Source organism: Zonotrichia albicollis, chromosome 22, assembly GCF_047830755.1.
Source record: "Zonotrichia albicollis isolate bZonAlb1 chromosome 22, bZonAlb1.hap1, whole genome shotgun sequence".
NCBI classification, from domain to species: Eukaryota; Metazoa; Chordata; class Aves; order Passeriformes; family Passerellidae; genus Zonotrichia; species Zonotrichia albicollis.
In genome coordinates this window covers 10,218,304-10,237,038 of record NC_133840.1, presented here as the reverse complement: position 1 = coordinate 10,237,038, position 18,735 = coordinate 10,218,304, and the positions used below count along the sequence as shown (strand labels likewise).

The 18,735-nt window shown below is 50.1% G+C and overlaps 1 protein-coding gene across 1 annotated transcript in view; it reads right to left on the bottom strand.

The window, feature by feature from the left end:
- The window catches only part of GALNT17 (polypeptide N-acetylgalactosaminyltransferase 17), a 237,154-nt gene extending 221,371 nt beyond the window's left edge, over nt 1-15,783 (bottom strand). Inside the window, exon 1 of the mRNA XM_074557284.1 lies at nt 15,165-15,783. Within this exon, the coding sequence (XP_074413385.1) occupies nt 15,165-15,402 (238 nt within the window). The 5' untranslated portion in view covers nt 15,403-15,783. The remainder of the gene's footprint in view (nt 1-15,164) is intronic.
- Between the last annotated feature and the right edge of the window lie 2,952 nt (nt 15,784-18,735).

Genomic DNA, 18,735 nt, shown 5'->3' with positions numbered 1-18,735 from the left:
AGAAGGGGAAAATCTCTTTTCCTGTTCTAATACTTTTGGAAGAGGGAGGGTTGAGGGGGCTGCAGGTGAGATTGTGCCTCCAAGAGCAGCAGCATTTTGCCCTCTACACTGCAGGAAGGGAGCCTGGAGCTAAAAGCAGCAGGAGATGAGCTGAGTTCAAGGTTCCCACAGCAGATGTGCAGAGGATCACACCCAACGCTCAGCACGAGCACAGGCAGCACGTGCCACCCCTGGCACCACAGCCCCTTCTGCCAAATTGAGGAATTATTTCACAGGATGTCAGGTGGAGAGAGTGAATTCCAAGTTCCCACTCACACTCAAGCTTCCTTAAGAGTTTAAGGTTTTAGTTCAAGATTTGAATCCACCCAAGCCCAAAGCTCTGTCCTGGGCCAAGGCTCATAAACCCTGTTACTGCCTGGGCACACCTGTCAAAAACTAAATTTTAAAAAAACCATAATTGCAACAGGCCTGGAGGCTTCTGAATTTGGAAAGAGCATGATTAATATTAATGTGTATGATTTAATAGTAGGCAGAAATACAGAAAATAGCACTGTGCCTTAAGCCCCAGAATCAAGTGGGATTTTGGCAGCACATGCTGAAGAAGACAGTAGCAGCTGTCAAGTCACAGCTGGAGTTGCCTCTAGTGAAGGTGATTGAGAAATGGGATTAAGAAAAAAACCAACACAAGTAAAACACAAGGTAAGATAACACACATAGGGAGCAGGCAGCTGAGCTAACAGGCTTGCCCTGCTTGCAGAGCATCCCAATAATTCTGAGTTGCTCATTTCCTTCTTCCTTCAAGTACCTTCTTCCTCCCCAGCCTAACTCACACTTCATATGTGGGGTTTTTTATCCACTTCTCAGGCATTCCCAGCTCTCTGCAGGGAGGTCACTCACACAATAAGGCTGTGCTGGGGTGACCCTGGCTGTGCACCCTGGGCCCACCCAGCCCCTCTGTCAGTGCCTGCTCAGCTGGGCAGGGCTCACAGGACACAGGGAAAGGGATCAGGGCAGGGAGGGATCCCTCACCAGCTGCTGCCATGGGCAAACACACTCAGCTGGGGGAAGCCAGTTCCATTTATCAAACACATCACATCACAGGAGCAAACTGAGAAATAAACCCAAATCTCAAAACACCTTCTCAAAACCCCTCCTTTCTTCCCAGGCTCATCTTCACTCCTCATCTGTTCTCCCTCCTCCCCAGAGGCTCAGGGTGATGGGAATGGGGCTGTGGTCAGCCCATCACACATTGTCCCTGCTGCTCCTTCCTCCAGAGGCCTTGGGCTCCTCATCCTCTGCCCTGCCCCAGCCTGGGGTCCCTCCCAGGGGAGAGTTCTGCAGGAACTGCCCCAGTGTGGGTCCCTTTATCCATGGGCTCAGTCCCTCAGGAGCTGCCCCAGTGTGGGTCCCTGTATCCATGGGCTCAGTCCCTCAGGAGCTGCCCAGTGTGGATCCCATTTCCCATGGGCTCAGTCCCTCAGGAGCTGTTTTAGGGATCCCATTTCCCATGGGCTCAGTCCCTCAGGAGCTGTTTTAGGGATCCCATTTCCCATGGGCTCAGTCCCTCAGGAGCTGCCCCACTGAGGTCCCTCTCTCCCATGGGCTCCTTGCACAAACCTGTTCCCTGTGGGCTCCTCTCTCTCTCCATGGATGCCCAGCCCTGCCAGGACCCTGCTCCAGCAGGGGCTCCCATGGGCTCAGAGCCTGCTCAGCCCCTCCTGCTCTGCCCTGGGCTGCTCCTGCCCTGCAGGGGGATCTCTGCTCCCCCTGGATCTCCCTGGGAGTTGCCAGGTGCTCTTGGCTGCCCTGGACAGGGAGGAAGCTCCCAGCAGCTCCCACAGAAGCCACCCCTGCAGCCCAAACCTTGCCCTAAAAGCAAAGGTCAGTGTCCTCACATCATCTGTGGGGCCCTAAATGAGGTCACCTGTCCCATCCCACTGTCCCTTGGAGCAGCAGAATGGGCCATGAATGAACCACTCTGATCTTTTCATTCCCACAGCCTCCTTGAGAAGCTGCTGCCCAGGCTGTGACCTCTCACACAGACACATTTCCCTTGTAATAAATCTGCCAGAAAATCCCAAGGATTTAAAACCACAAACAAACAGACGAGTACATCCCAAATCACAAAGGGCCCCACAGCAGCCACCCCTGAGCACACCCTCGCTGACTCACAGGAGTTTACACCACAAAACAATGCTCACAGAAAGCTTCTGTGTTCTCCAGTATTTGCCTCTTCTAGTTCTGCTTCCACTGGAGGCCTGGACATCAAAAACCTCCTAATAAAGAACAGTTTGAGGTGTGCTCTTCCTGCCAGCCTCCAAAAATCACCAATAATACACAATACTTCTTTTAAAAAAAAAGTAACCAGCAGTTAGCTTGAAACTAAAACAGCTGCAGCATTTAAAACATCTACTGCAAATGCAAACTACTTCAGAACATCATAATTAGTAAATGGCAAATATTAGGAGTTACGGGAAAAGGGATCGTTAAACCAGACTTTAATAGCCCAGCATCTCTCCCATTCCACGTGAAAACCCAGTCAGCACACACTTGCAGCATTAAACCCACATTAAGAAACAAACTGCTTCATTTCTGGAGTTGTAAAAACAAAGGTTAAATATCTGCTTCAGCACAAACCCTGTAATTTTTCCACAGCAACTGTATTGTTTTGCTTTGCACAGCTAATAATACCTGCCCTGCTTTGCACCCACTCATCTCCTGAGCGCGGCTCACGCTGGAATCACCAAACCAGAACAAACTTCAGGGACTACAATTGCCACCAAGGCTTCTGGAAGCACCTCTCCTTTTAGTTATACTTCATATAGATAATGTAGTGAGTTGAAAAGACACTTCTTTTGTAGCAAGCCCTTCTTCCACTAGTTGTAACAAAATAAGCAGCTGCACAAATCAGATATTCCTGAAGGAAACCAGACATGCCCCAGGACTGCTGCTCCTTGGACACCCTGTCCCATCCCTCAATTCCAAAGGTCCCCACCCATCTCAGCCTCCTCATCCAGCCCCTCCTCTGCTCCCAGGATTTCTCAGCCCCATTATTATTTTTTTTTGAGTTCAACCACTCCACTCATTGTCCCTTTAGCGTCACTTTTGTCCCTCCATGGGGGCCATGGTGCCTGTTCTTGGTGCATGGAACAGGGAATGGGCACAGCCCCAAGGCTGCCAGAGCTCCAGGGATGCCCGGGGTGGGATTGTTGGGGTGTCTGGGCAGGGCCAGGATGATCCCTGAGGATCCCTTCCAGCTCAGGACACTCTGTGATTCTTCTCACAAATCTTTCCCAGAAACATGTGGACCAGTTTGATGTCATTAAAGACAAACATGATCTTGACAATATCCAGCCATCTCAGTCTAACTGGAAAAATTATAAACAAATTAAAGCAGTTTCTCATGCTGGAAGTCTGGGCAGCCTCAGAATAAAATGATACCAGAAATGTCTCCACCCAGGTCTGTAGCTTTGGAGTAAATAGGGATATCCAAATCAAATTTCTTTGCAATTTCTGGAATTGGAGATGGGTGGTGTTTCTGGATATTCAGAAACACCACTAGAGCTATCCAGCTGTCAGAGCTGGACATTCAAGGGAATTCCAGGATTTTCCAAAAAGCTGCACAAAGAGCATAAATCATGCTGAAGGCCTCCAATGTGATATCTAAGTTGTATTCTTTCCTGTTCTCTGTCCCCACTGCAGCCTGGCTGGCAGCCCTAATTTGCAAGGTCTGGTGCTGCTCTCAGATCAAACAGACAGCATCAGTAGGAAGCAAAATTCATGGATAGGACACAGCATTAATTAGTGCTTGGAAGTTGAGCAACTTACTAGGAAAAGACTGATAAAAGTGTAAAATCCCATTTTACTGCCTAGCCCCTTTCAAGTCTGTCAGAACAGGGATTGAACTCCCCCAGAAAGTCAGTATTGATTCAGTGCTTGATCCAAAGGCAAATCAAGTCAATATGACCTGACCCATGTCAGACACTGCAAAAGGCAGGAACTACCTCCAGACACTCCTGACAGGAGGTTTGAGGGGTGTCTGCCCCTCCATAAATCACCTGCATGATGCACCTCACTCACTGTCCCCTCCTAACAGCTCTGAGCAAACAGCCCCACGTGTGAACCACTCCATGCCAGAGAGAGCAGCCCCCTCATCCCACAGGGGAAATCAATCATTTGTTACTTCTGAGATGGAAGGGTTGTTCCTGACTTCCACCTGAGGGGCCTGAAAACCAGACTGGCAGGGTCCCCCCTGTCACTTCATGCAAAGAGCAAAGAGCCCCTGTCTCACCAGCAGCACCTGCTCCTCCAAACTGAAATTCTGGTTCCCCCAGCTTCCCACAGCTTCTGTGTGTCCCTTTAATAATTGCTTTATGAATTGTTGGGGTGTCCTGTGCAGGGCCATGGGCTGGGCTGGATGATCCCTGTGGGCCCCTTCCAGCTCAGGATATTCTATGACTCTATTATTTCATTTTCTGACTTATCTTCCCTTCACCGTAATCATCATGTAATTAATAAAGATTTAAACCAAGAGGAGCTTGAAATCCAAAAGTGACAGGGAATTAACACAACTTTAGGTCTAATTCTCCCTCCACCCAATCATTCTGCATAATTTTTATTAAGTGGTTTGGGAACAGCCTGTTTCTCACTGGTTTATAGCACCAAATATCAAGGATAGAACTAGTCAGGGCCACAGGGCAAGGTGACAGCCCAAGGGAGGGGGAATCACTTCATCCAGGCTCCAGCCCAGCCCTGGAACGGATGCCCAGCACTGCCCCTGCCCAGGAGGCACAACTTGTGCCCTGGGCAGTGCCCAGCCCTGAGCAGGCTGCCCAGGGAGGGGCTGGAGTCTCCCTCAGCACTGGGGATCCTGCAGAGCCCTGTGCACACAATGCTGTGCCCTGTGCTCTGGGATGGCCCTGCCTGAGCACGGAGGTGCCACCAGGGACCCTCTGTGCCCCCGCCCAGCCTGAGCCACTCTGTGGGATTCCCCAAGGAGGAAGAAGCACACCCAGCATCTCTCCTGCCTCACTTCTGCTGTTTCCACCTCTTTGATGCCAGTTCCAAGTATCTTCAAATAACCAAAACTCGTCTGCAAGGTTTTCTTTGTTCTCACATAAAAATCTCATCTCTTCCTGTCCTTGACACATCCCTTCAGTACCACATAAGGAAACATAAATCCCTGACTTACATATTTTTTCTAATATTATTCTGTGTGACTGGTGGAGTATCACACAAAACATCAGAGGTTAAACTGAGCCCCAAGCCTTTCCTGCTGCCCTCAGTGGTGACACCAGTCCCTCCTGATGACAAGAGCAACAACTTCCAGCAAACTGAAATCCCACATTATGGTGTTTGGGCTACACTTAGCAAAGGGTAAGGCATGATGTGGTTTTCACCACGATAATGGTTATTACTGTTATTGTCTTGTCAGTGCAAAGAGGAAATACTACAATAAAACCCAGCAGAACAGGGGGTTTGTGTTCCCTGATATTTAAAGCATTCAGTGTTCCAGCCCACCTCTCTGAAGGCAGCAAATACTAAAAACACACAAAGGTCAACAAAAAATTAAAATTCAATAATGAAATATAAGCAAGCTTTAAAATTCATTAAATGGCTTTTCACTTTTTTATTCTCCTCTTCTGCTTTGTGTTTGTAAAGTGTGATCAAGCAACTGCTTTGGAAGAATTAGCAGTAATTTGGTGCAAACGTGAGTGCTCTCATGATTCCATTTAAAGTGCAATATAGGCAAAGACCCAGAAAGAGATTCTAATTGTTATTTAAAAATTAACCTTCTCACTTTACCTTTATGCTCTGAGAACAGGCACAACCGTGGCAGGCCATTACCCTGCCCAAAATACTGCATAAGCTAATGAAGATTAAAACTAAGGTTAAGTAAATTCTGACAACCAGCAGGTAAGAAACCTTGTGTGGCTCTCTGGGGCTCTGCAGAACACCCAGATAACTCAGCTGGGGCTCTGCTGGTGTCTGTTAATCCACTGCTGATTTCTCCCTTGTAATGGCTTTCTGCTCTCTGTGTCAGCACTTAGACACAAAGGAACAGCAATCTGCATTTCCCGGGCCCACCAACACCGAAGGGCCCTGCTGTTCCATAGAGGAGAAGGAGCAAAGGAACTCCTGTATCCCTTTAGGGTGCTGGGGAATGCAGGCACAGGGACCAAGGATGCTCAGAGGCAGCACATGGCAGAGCCCAGCTCTTCTCAGCCTGAGCCTTCCCCTTCCAGAGCCACGTTGGTGCTGGGGACACTCACACCTCAAACCACGGGAAGTGACACAAGACAAAGGGTTGTGAACTGACAAAGGGCAGGGTTCCATGGGATATTGGGAAGGAATTCTTCAGGTTACCCAGAGCAGCTGTGGCTGCCCCTGGATCCCTGGCATTGCCCAAGGCCAGGCTGGACAGGGCTTGGAGCACCTGGGACAGTGGGAGGTGTCCCTGCCATGGCAGGGGTGGCACTGGCTGGGCTTTAAGGTCCTTTCCAACCTAGCCCAGTCTGTGATTTTAGGTAATTTCCACTTGCACATAATAAGAGTACTAAAGGGGAGAGGGACCAAGGATTCCCCTTGCCTCCTTCCTTCCTGATCATCCCATGCTGACACATCACACCGGTGTTTTTACTACTCTGGAATTAAATCCCCCTGTGCACTATGTCACTCCAGCTGTGAGGGAAGATGCGCTGACTGACTGTGTGTGACACGGCCCCAGAGCTGCAGAGATCTCTCATTTTCCTTGTCAGCAGGAAGAATGGTGCTCCTGCACAGCAGCCTGGGTCACAGAGCCCAGGGGGATCCCTTTTTTTAACAAATCCATTAAAGCGGAGTTCTCGGATTACTCCCACAGCAGAGAGCCGGTGATGCTGTCAGTGTTTCCTGTTCCAAGGCAGAACAAGTGCTGGGACATGGCAGGCAGCCCTTGGCAGGGCTCTCTGGGGTATCAGGGATCAGAGTGAGGAATCCCTGCGAGGGCACGATCACAGAACTGGGATTCATTACACAGCGAGCGCCGAGTATCAGATTTTAAAAAGGAAAACGCAAAATGTGATTTTTATCCAACTCACCAGGAATTTTCTTCCTTTTTCAGGCAACTTTGCATCCCCCCAAGGACCTGAGCAGCAGAGCCCTGAGCTGCACCCAGAGCAGGCTGTGATGGCTCAGCACAGCCGTCTCCTCACAGTTTTACGTCTCATTGCATCATTCCTGCATTATTTTTAGATAACCGTCAGGGGATGTCAGAATGTGGGTCGATAGCTATTAGATTTATAGGCAGAAATAGCAAGGCTTGTAGCTATAAGGTGTAAAGCATTCAACAATTTCTAGAACAAATCTGACCATGGGGACTGGGGGCTGGAAAATACAGTTGCTTGTACTCCCAGAACTGTTTAGGAAAAATAATCTCTGTGCTGCTCTGATACATTTCTGAGTTGAATCACTGCTGTTGACTCACAGGAGGGTCAATACTCCGAGTATTCAGCTTGAACAGCCCTTTGCAGACTTTGATAAGGACATCTTACCAAAAATAAGCCTCTCTTTTAAATGTAATCTATCAGCATGCAGAATGCCCTCAGCTACACCCCATAGCTCAGGCGTGTCTGAGGAGCTGGGAAGTGGCAGCCTGCCAGCAACATCTGGAGCAGATGTTCCATTTTAGGCAAAGATTAGTGGCATGAATCACGAAATTAGTAAAACCTCCTTGGTTACCTGAGCAGGCTCATTTCCCTTTGCTGTTGGTAACAGGTGGGCTTCTCGCAGGCTGCATTTCCTGATCAGCAGCACTCCTGCTCTCTGCCAGGAGAGGACAAGGAGGGAGGATGGCCTGGAATGGAGCAGAAGATTCCCCAGAATCCAGGCACGTGGACAGCACATGCCTGAAGCAACTTTATCCATCACTTCTGCCTGGTCCAGAGGGGAGATCTCCAAGACAGCAAGCACAGGACTGCTCCTCAGCAATTCCTGCTGCCTTCCCAACAGGCTTGGGGTATCCAGGATGCTTTGGGAGCCCAGGACTCACAGAGTCCTGCCCTCTGGAGTGGCAGCTGGAAGCCTCCAGGCACTGAAACATCTCTACATGCCCGTGCTTCTTCATATAAATCCAATTCCAAGTGTCTCTCCCTGCAGACACAATAGGACCCTCCTGATCCAGACTGAGGCTCACAAGCAGGACTGTTATTCACATAACTACAGCACCCTGCTGGGTGTTTTGTATCCCTGGGGAGATATTTCTCATAGCTGCACAACGAAATAGGCAGTGTAAATCTAACATACCTTTGTGAATTCTAGCAGCCAGGGAAGATTGTTTCTCCATTCAGGGAGGTCTGAATTAATATGCAAAACTAAACCACCACTGTTGTCACTGTATTCTGGTCACTGCTGTTGCAGCCCATGAATCCTGCGTTGTCTCTGCACGACAAATGTGTTACTGCCTTATTACTCATTCATTGTCAATGTCAGGGAGTATTTGGATCATGATGCCAAACAACCATCAAACCCCCAAATTATCTATCAGCTCCTTGTCAGATGGGTTGCAAACTAAATGTCACATTAACGTCTGAGCTTCCAGATGCTTCCAAATGTCTCTCTTAAGCTTCACCTTTTAACTCTATTATTTCTCTAAGAACTACTTCCTTTATTCATTCCTTGATCAGTATCAAACCCAATTCTCAGGAACCTGCTAAGAATAATTTACAGGCAGCAGCTCTCAGGTGCCTTGAGCCTGTGCAGACCTCTCTCCTGCTGTGAGAAAGTTTAGCCTAAGAACTTGTAAAAGCAGGTACTGAATGCATAATTTGCATTATTCTTAATAAAGAATATGGAAACCAAATCTGTTTGGTCTTGTATTTTCTAGGACCCCCATCGTTGGAAGGAAGGAATGATGCTTCTGACTCCATGTTCTTAGAAGGCTAATTTATTATTTTATGATCTATATTATAATAAAGAATACTATACTAAAGCTATACTAAAGAATAGACAAAGGATACAGACAGAAGGCTAAAAGATACTAATGAAAACTCATTACTCTTTCTCCAGAGTCTGACACAGCTTGGCCCCTGACTGGCCAATAAGTAAAAACACTTCACATGAAACCAATGAAACAATCACCTGTTGGATAAACAATCTCCAAACCACATTCCAAAGCAGCAAAACACAGGAGGAGCAAATGAGATAATGTTGTTTTCCTTTTTCTCTGAGGCTTCTCAGCTTCCCAGGAGAAAATCCTGGGCAAAGAGATTTATCAGAAAATATTATGGTGACAGTTTGGTATATCCTAAATGTTGAAGTGGCAATTTTCATCAAGTTGCTACATAATATGTGAAGGCCATCCTACATAATACAGTTATTTTCTACTTCAGATACATCCTGGCAGTGGGACAGACAGGGAAGCAGCAGCCCAGCTGCTGTGTGACATCCATCAGTTAACACAGCAGCTACATCCCCATCGTGTTAGCCCTTATCTCCACATCATAATTTCTTATATCAAAGGATTGCACTCACCAAGGCTCTGCTCGTATAAAGAACTATTTTAGTTCAACAACACCAATAAAGTTTGGGCCCTTCTGCCTACAAACAGCTTTTCCCTCCTCTCAGTTATTTACACTTAGTTATTTATCTTAATCAGGGCATTTCTTAGCATTTAAGTTAATATATTACCTACCTGTTAAAACCTTAATATTACCAGTCTGTGGGTGTAGTGCTATTACATTCGCCTAAATGCTGATAAAACCACTTTTAGTCTGCCTTATTTACATCTATAATTTCTATACTCAGTGGTTAGCTAAGTTTGTAATGTGTTTGGAGGATGATAAGTGTTAGAGCAGATAAGCATTATCTTATCCTTTTGGGAAGCAAATCCACGTATCTCCAAAGTGTTTTAAGTTAATTAAGTGCCACTTTACAAGGATAGCAACACCGTGCTGAGGGCTGTGGTTCAGTGTCGGCCTCCCTGTCCATATGCAACCCTCCCAAAGTTAATTTCCTAATTGGATAAGCAGATGAGAGCACAGCCAGAACACAGGAGGCTGCTGGCATGCACTTGGCCATACCTCAGCATGTTCACATTATTCCATGTGCAAAAGCACAGATGCAGGCTGCTTTAAAAAATGAACACAGGCTTATTTCACCCCCAAGGAATGTAAAGTTCCTTTTCAACATTAACACTTGGTAAATGCAGCAGTTTCATCTGTGCATTTCTTTAGCACAGGGGAAGAAGCCCTCTCTGCTCACCCCTTTTCTGACTAGCTTCACTTCAGCACTTCTTCATCACTGCTCTCTTACAATTTGCAAATAGCTTTAAGTCTCTCTGATCTTATACATCAACTTGGACAGGGCTTGGGGCACCCTGGGATGGTGGAAAGTGTCCCTGCCCATGGCAGAGGCCTGGAACTGGATGGTTTTTAGGTTGCCTTCCAACCCAAACCATTCTGTGATTCTATGACCTGTTGAGAGACCACAAAACAAAATTTAACAGAAGAGCTGTGGATGAGTCAGCAATGCCCTTCTGTTCTCTGTCCTACCAGTATTTAGCTTGAAGTTCAGACTTTGGTACTGTTTTTCCACACTGCCAGGTAGATGCCACATCATTCCTGTCACATGGCTTCCAGGCAGCCAAGCCCTTACTGGAGTCAGCTGCTGCTGTGAATCCACCCCTGTCCACCTGTACCCAAAGCACCAGAGAGGGAGTTTCCAGCCTTCACACTGCTTGGAGGCTTTAGTCCAAGAGCCAGACCTCTGCGGGACACAGAGGTTGGAAGGTGGCTGCCTAGGAGGTTCCTCAGGTCCCCAGTGGGCAGCAGAGGTGACCTGCTCACACCTTTTCCAGATGCTCAGACAGGGCAGGTACAGGGGATGGCTGTACCCAGGGTTTATTGAGAGCTCTATCCCTCCTGCAATCCCTATTTTCCAATGGCAGCACCATTTTCTGGCCCATTCCACTTAAAGGGTCTCACAGAACCTTTGGACACTGGAAGCAACCCCAGCTTTCCTCAAGCCATTGTCACTCACCCTCCAACCACTGGGGTGTTCAAAGCTTGGGCCACCTTTGCTGTCTCTGGGTCCTACAAATGCCCAATTTCTCAGATTCCTCATAATCATCAATGGGTTCCTACATTAACCCAGGAGAAATGGGGTGAGACAATGGGATGACTTTGCCCAGTACTTCCCAGGAAGCAGCCCAAGGTTCCTGAAAATGCTGAATTTTCAGGACCCTTCTGAGTCTCTGCTCCCTTCAGCTCCTCACCTGGTCACACAGCACAGAAACCCTCACTTTGTAAACACAAACTGAAAAGTTCATTTGTACAAATCTCCATAAAGTTGGAAATAAGCTGGATCACAATCTGTACTCATGTAAATGTCAGCACATAAAAACCCAGGCTTGGATCAAAAAGACAAGTTGTAATTAACACCCAGAGTAAAATATACACATTCCTTTCTGACCTTCATTAGCTTTCTCTGGACATCTGCTGGGCAAGAGAACTCCATCCATAAAAGAGACTGGAGAAATTAAAAATCCTCTGAACTCCCAGATCAGTGCCTACACACACAAAGCCCTCCATTCCAAAGGGCACCCTCGGACCTCTGTGTGTGGGAGCCATCAATTAGATCAGCAAAGAGCAAACCCCACACAACCTGTGCAACAAGTTCAAGAGCAATAATCAACTTTTAGAAAGAGCAAAGCAAATGTACAGATTGGGCCACTTTTGGGACAGCTCCTTTTGCTCACAGAGGAGTGAGAGGGAGCCTGGTGTTATTTCCAGAACAGCATGGCAGGGAAGCATCATTCAGACAGAAGGATTGTATCAAATCCCTCCTTTCCCAGAGCCAAAGCAGTGATGTTTACCTTGTTTTTATGGCCAACCTTTACAGAGATAAATAAATATACACACATAAAACATGAGGGTTGCTGTACCACCGAGAGCTGTTATTTCCAATATGCTTTACACTACATGACTCACAAACCAAACTCACAGCAATGCTACGATCAGATTGGTGATTGCTCATTTTATGTGTACAGAATGGAGCTTTTGAAGACATTCAGGTTTTTAAAGATGGCTTCAACTCCCACTGAAATCCAGCCAAGTCCTATAATGCAGGAGAAATCCATAGCTGGCTGCACACAGAGTGGGTTGTAGCTTCTCACTTGGGCCAAACACTTCCCAATGCTTTGTGAGTTGCAGGCTGTAAACTTGCAGCTGTATGTGTAATATTTTTGTCTTAGGTTGAAATATTTAGCTGGGGGAGTGTGTTCTATCCCCACCTGTCAGAGCTGGGGCAGTTCTCTGCTGTCCATGGGCAGTTTTTTCTTTATCTCTCCCACAGCCAACCCTCCCTCCAGCAGATCTCTGCTGTCCATGGCCACTGAGTGTCCCTGCAGGGCTGATCCAATCCCAGCATCCCATGGGGAGATGCTCCGCCCAGGGGAGGAGCCAAGCATTCCTACCTGGATCCAATCTGAGCCTGGCACAGCACAGCAGCCTTTGTCCCCTGCATTGCCAGAGGAGCAGCTTTCTGCTGCCCTGCATGGCCAGAGGGAGCCCAGGCCCATCTGCAGCAGCCCTGGAGCTGCAGAGGAAAACTCCCCCCTTGTGCAGGATCCCTGCTGCAGCAGAGCCACAGCTGGCACTGCAGGAGGGCTGAGCCCCCATGGATGGGGCTGGGACACCGCTCTCACACACAGGGTCAGGTTGTGTTCTGACTCTGGCAGTGGTTTTTTTGTTGTTTGCACTATTACATTTCTATTTTTAGTTTTCCTAATAAAGAACTGTTATTCCTACTCCCACATGTTTGCCTGAGGGCCCCTTAATTTCAAATTTATAATAATTCAGAGGGAGGGGGTTTACATTTTTCATTTTAAGGGAGGCTCTTGCCTTCCTTAGCAGACACCTGTCTTTTCAAACCGAGACAGCTTTATTCCATGATTTTGTAGTTGCTAAACCACAGGTCAGATTTCAAGTGAAGCATGACCTTTGAGAACCAAAAGAGAATTCTCAGTGTGGTGTTGTGAGGGAGCTTGGCCCCAAGCTGAGTGGGGTTTGTGAGGCACCAGCACAAAACTGCCCACACAGAAATCAAAGAGAAGTGGTGAGCTCCTATTTGCACACACGAGATTTTAGGTGTTCCTCGAGTGCCCAGGATGAACACTTATCCAGGCACAGAAAATTCCTGGTGGGAAAGCCAATCCAGCTGCTCCTCATCCTGAGCCCCAGGGGCTGTCCCAGTGCCCCTGACTGTTTCCTTTCAGTGCTGCTGGGTGGGGATGGCCCCCCATATCTTGCTGTAATCCCCAGCATTGTTGAAGCACAGCCCACAGCCACCCCTCAGAGCACTGAGCTTCTCTCCAAACCACATGTACCAAATATACACTTGACCCATGGTTACATAAGCGCCGTGCCAGAGCTATTTTTTAGTCAGACTGATCAGCGCTGCTATAAATCACCCCAGGATGCAGAGGCCAGACAAGATGTCACATTTATGTGCTCAGCTTTCTGCCTGCCTTGAGAAAACGTTTGTGATATGCCAACATATCTATTCCCTCTCTGCCTCCCCTGGTGTGTAGGTGCATGACTGCTGCTCAGCACTGAGCAGGCTGCAGCCAGCGCTGCCCGTGCCCACAGCAGCCTGGGCACAGCACTGAGCTGTCCCTGCCCCTGCAGCTCCTCTCACCAGCCCAAGGCACCACGGGGCAGGGCAGAGTGGGGAGGCCCAGGTTAACCCCCACAGAAGGGCAGTAAGGGATCAGCCCAGCTCACCCTGTGTCTGCAGGGATGGCAACCTGCTGCGTGATCACTTGTCCTGTCCTGGTTCAATGTCCTGCAATAAGGGCTCTTGTCTTGAGCTGCAGTTACAGCCCAAGCAACTGCCTAAACCCTCCTGGAAACTTCTGCCCTAGGAGGATCCAGGAACAGGCAATTTCACAGTTTGATTGCAAATAACATTCAACTTCCTACCTTATTCCTCATTATCCTCACGCTTCTCCTTTGTTTATCCCTCACCAGTGCTGCTTCAGCATCTCACAGAGCCAGGCACAGGCAGGACAGGTTTCTCATGAAGTGTATACAGGGGGAATATCAGTAACACTTCCCTCCTCTGCTGCGTGTTCCAGGGATGTCCCCAAAGCCACTGCCTGAGCCAAGTGCTCCGGGAAAGCCACGCTGCATCCCTGCACCTGCCTCTCCTCCTGGGTGCACAGTGGCACCAGCCAGAGCTCACAGCACACACCAGCTCCTGGTTCAGCACAGCACAGAATGGGGCACGAGCTCCATATTCCAAACTCGGAGAGGGAATCACACTGACACTGCCAGAAACACCGACTCTGCTCATTCCAACACACAGAAACTTGCAAGGATTAAAGCTACAAAGATTGGAAGCAATAAGCAAGACCCTTGATTGAAATTACACCCCCAGTTGTGAATCTGTGGGGAACAACTTTTAAAAAAACAGCTTTCACAGTGAGTGTTTTAATTAGATACCTCACCTAGATTTCTTACATCTTTACAATGTGTTTCTCTATCCTGCACAGCATCTTTAAAACTCCCTTTCTACGTCTCTGAACTACTGAACCTGGTGAGATTTTAATAGAAATCCCTTTTCTGTGCTATAAAGAGAAGCATTACTTGAGATTTTAATTAGCAGTTGTCAGTGCTGAGCCATAGGAAATACTGGATAGTTTGCTTAACTTCTTAGAGAAAGTGCCTTTTGCTTTCTGACCTTCTGTACTCAAATGATGCAACACACTTGAGCCATTTGAAAACTCCTTTTCCGAGCCCAGCTCTGCGGGAGTAAAAGCCATTCCCTCGATCAATAGACCCTGCGCTGCTCCAGCCCGTGCTCACCCGCCGCACACCCGGCTCGTTTGATGCAGGGATCGTGCCGCTGTCATTTACTGACCGCCGCTATCAATCTGAAAGGCAGCATTCTCTTATTACCATTTCCTTCCATCCTGTGCAAGGTACCCCGAGCTTTAGGCACACACAAAACTTAGAAATCAGATGCTAAATCGATCCAGTCTGTTGAGACTCCGTTTGCACAACAACAGAGGGGAGAGCAGGGGTCCGTCATGCAACTTCAGGCAAGGCGGGCACCTGCTCCGAGCCTCCATTCACCATCACCGACCCTACCCCGAAGGCATTAAAGAGCAGGAGAACTGTTCCTACCATTCAGCTGCCTGTAGACGATGTCTTCTAGGAGCGAGAGCCTCTTCAGCACTGCATCCTGGATGGAGCTGATGCCGTGGGCTGTCAAGTTGGCCACTTCTGCCCTGGGATGGATGTCATGGTAGGAGTCGCCGCTCTTGGTCGTGATGGGTCTGCACTTGGCCAGGAAGAGGACGAAGCCAGCCACGGCGATCAGGTTCAACACCAGCAGGACTTTGACTCTCCTCAAAGAAGCCATCAAACTTCCCGAGGGGCCCCGCCAGCCGCCGCGCTGCCGGCAGGGCTATGGGAGCGGGCCGGCGGCCGCCCGCCGCTGCGCGCACATCGCGGGGAGCGCGTCCCGACCGCCTGGGCTGTGTTGGCCGCACACGACCGCGGCGGCGAGCGGAGCGGGAGGGCGGGCGAGCAGCGGCACCGCTGGCCCAGGCGCGGCGAGCCCGCTCGGGACTATGACCCCGCAGAGGAGGCGCGGCCGGGGCCGCCCGCCCCGCTCCGCCCGCCGCGCTGCCGCCGCCGCCGCCGCAACTTCATGCCCCGCGCAGGGCGGCCGCGCCGGGGCTGCGGAGCGGCCGCGGGGCCGAGGAGCCCTGCGGCAGCGCCGGCATCAGCGCCGGCATCAACGCCCGGCCCCCGCCCGCCTCCCGCCTCCGCCGGCCCGCGGGGGGAGCGCGGCCGCTGCTGCGCGGCGCGGGCCGAGCCGGCGCCCCCTGCGCGGGCGGAGCGGGGCCGGGGGCGGGTGGGGGCTCGGGGCGCCCGCCCCTCACGGCGCCCGGGGAGGGGGCGGCACGGCGGCCGCGGCGGAGCCCCCGCCCCGCGCAGGGCCGGCGGCTGCGGCAGAGCCCCCGCGCAGCGCCCGCGCCTGCGGAGAGCGGCCCGGCCCCGCCACAGCCCGGCATGGCGGCCCGAGCGCCGCGCGGGGCCCAAGGGCTGCGGAGGGGCCGAGCGGGCAGCGGGGCCGGGCGGGGATGGGGAGCGCGGAGTGCCGGAGTGCCCGGGCCGTGAGGGCGATGCGGGGTGCGGGCTGCCAGGGCCGTGAGGGGATGAGGAGCGCTCGGTGCCGGTGCTGTGCGGGGATGAGGAGCAATGTTGCCGGGGCCGTGAGGGGATGGGGAGGGCTGGGTGTCGGGGCCGTGAGGGGATGAGGAGTTCTGGGAACCGGGGTCGTGAGGGGATGGGGAGCGCGGAGTGCGGAGTGCCGGGGCGCCCGGGCCGTGAGGGGGATGCGGGCTGCGTAATGCCGGGGCTGTGAGGGGATGAGCAGCACTGGGTGCCGGGGCCGTGAGGGATGGGGAACGCTGAGTGCTGGAGCCGTGAGAGGATGAGGAGCAATGGGTGTCGGGGCCGTGAGGGGATGAGGAGCGCTCGGTGCCGGCCCTGTGCGGGATGGGGAGCGCGGGGCTGGAGCGGGCGGAGATGGGGCCGGTCGCGGTACCGCGCTCGGGCCGCTCGGTGTCACAGAAAGTTTGAGCCCCCCGGGCGGTGCGTGGCCCTCTCCTGGGCTCTGCTCCCCTCTTTCCCAGATGGCAGCTTTGTTGTCTCCCTCGGCACGCTGGCTTTCCCTGCCCGGCACGGAATGACAAAGGAAGCATCCTGCTTCCCCAGGCTCCTCCGTGCCGGAGCAAGGGAATGACTTCAGAGCTGTCACGGCTGTCGTTTGTAAGGCTGTCGTTGCACCTCAAACCCTGACATGTGGTAAAGTGATAAACATCATAAACTACAGTTCGCATCCAACGTTTTAATGCCAGAATGCTGAATCTTCTCATAGGGCACAGCCACTACTGAACAACCCCAGTAACCCTGTTTTCCAAGCATTATCCATGTGCCACAGTTAACCCTGCTTTTCAGAAAGATGGCACCAACAGGCATTAGAAATTCAAACAACCTTGAGCCGTTGTATCCTCCAAGGCAACTTTTCAAAAGGTAAGAACAACCCCTCTCCTCTTCAAGCCATAATTAAGAAAAAAAAAAAAACACCAACAAAAAATCAATGCCATGGAAACAAACCTAAAATTGCCTTAGAGGATTTGGAGTTTTAATTCAGTCCTAGCTGCACATGAAGTCTTTTATGGCTTGTATGTTCAGACCCAGGATCCTGCTACAAACCTGGAGTAGAGAAAGGCACATAACTCATAGTCAGACCCTAAAATACTGTGGTCAGTCCATCATCCATACTCAGGTTCATTATAAGAGGATGAAAATGTGAACAATTTGTGTGACACAGAGCTAGAAATACCTCACAAATTGCTCAAAACCAGCTTTTGGCAGGCGCTGAGGGGAAGCTGGTTTGGGGGTTCTATAGGGGTGTTTTGGCACACAATAAACAGAAGGTTTGTTTCCAAAGCTGACAACTGAGATTTTTCTTCTCTATAAATAAAAACACTTTTTATTAAACAAATAAACAAACACCACCCCAACTTGGCAGAGCAGTTTACCAAAAAGGGAAACCACATGGCTTTAACTGTCAGGAGCAGAAATATTTGTGCAAACAGAAAAATACCTGCTGCTTATTCTGAAGCAGGCTGGGATAAAGAACCATTCCCGTTGTCCTCATTACCACTGCTCCCACTGAAGTCAGGCTGGTGTATTACACAGAAGCAGCAAGATCTATTTTAATTATAAACCAGTTTGGAAAAAGCTGGATTAAAAGGCTTTTGGCACATGGCTGTTACAGATGATCCCAATGGGAAAAAAATAATCTTAGGATCTTAAAAAAGAGAATGCAAGAATTTGAAGCAGCTCCTTGCTGAAGGAGAAGGAGAGCATTTTTGCCACCACTTCCCCCAAGAAAGGAGCAGAATTAAATCCCAAAAAACCAGGGGGGAGTGAGAAAGCCACAAGTCCCCTTAGGGTGACAGATGGCTGCAGGGCACCTGGGACCCCTGAGTGTGTGGTCCTGGGGAGGACATCACATCGAGAGAAAATAAAGATGTCCAAAAAATGCAAGGAAAAAAATCTCTGCGTGGGAAATAACGTGAGAGCTAAAAAGTCAGAACACACATGTGCCAAGAGCCCCCCTGCCCTGTCTGGGAAGGTTAACTTGTAAAACCTCCCCAGGTTTCTGTTGTTGCTGCTGTTCTTTCATTCTGGGGAGAGGCAAGCAGCAGACTTTGAAGCTGTGCTGGCTGACAATGATCCCATCAGCTGGGACTGTCCCCAGCCCAGCTGCAGCTCCTCCAGGACAGCTGGGCAGTGCCTCCCTTTGCAGACCTGCTAGGGGAACCAGCCTGAGGAAAAGCTGATCCCCCTTTCTGCACTGCTTTGCAGCATTCCATGTTCCACAGGCCCCTTCTGCCCTGCTGCTCTCAGCAGCAGCAGCGACTTTCCCTTCATTTCTTTCACTTGGGAGAAGTTATTTCAGTTTTGTTCAGTTGTACTCCAGTCACTTCTGACCTGAGGAGACCAAGCCCACCCCAGAGTGATCTGTTCACACCAAGGATCACTTTCCCTTCAGTGTGTCCTGAGAACCACCCTCAGCACGTTCTGAATGAGGCTCAGCTCTCTGGGACTGCCAGGGAGCCAAGTGTGCCACCTGTGTCACCAGAGCTGCAGAATTATGCACAAACACATCCCT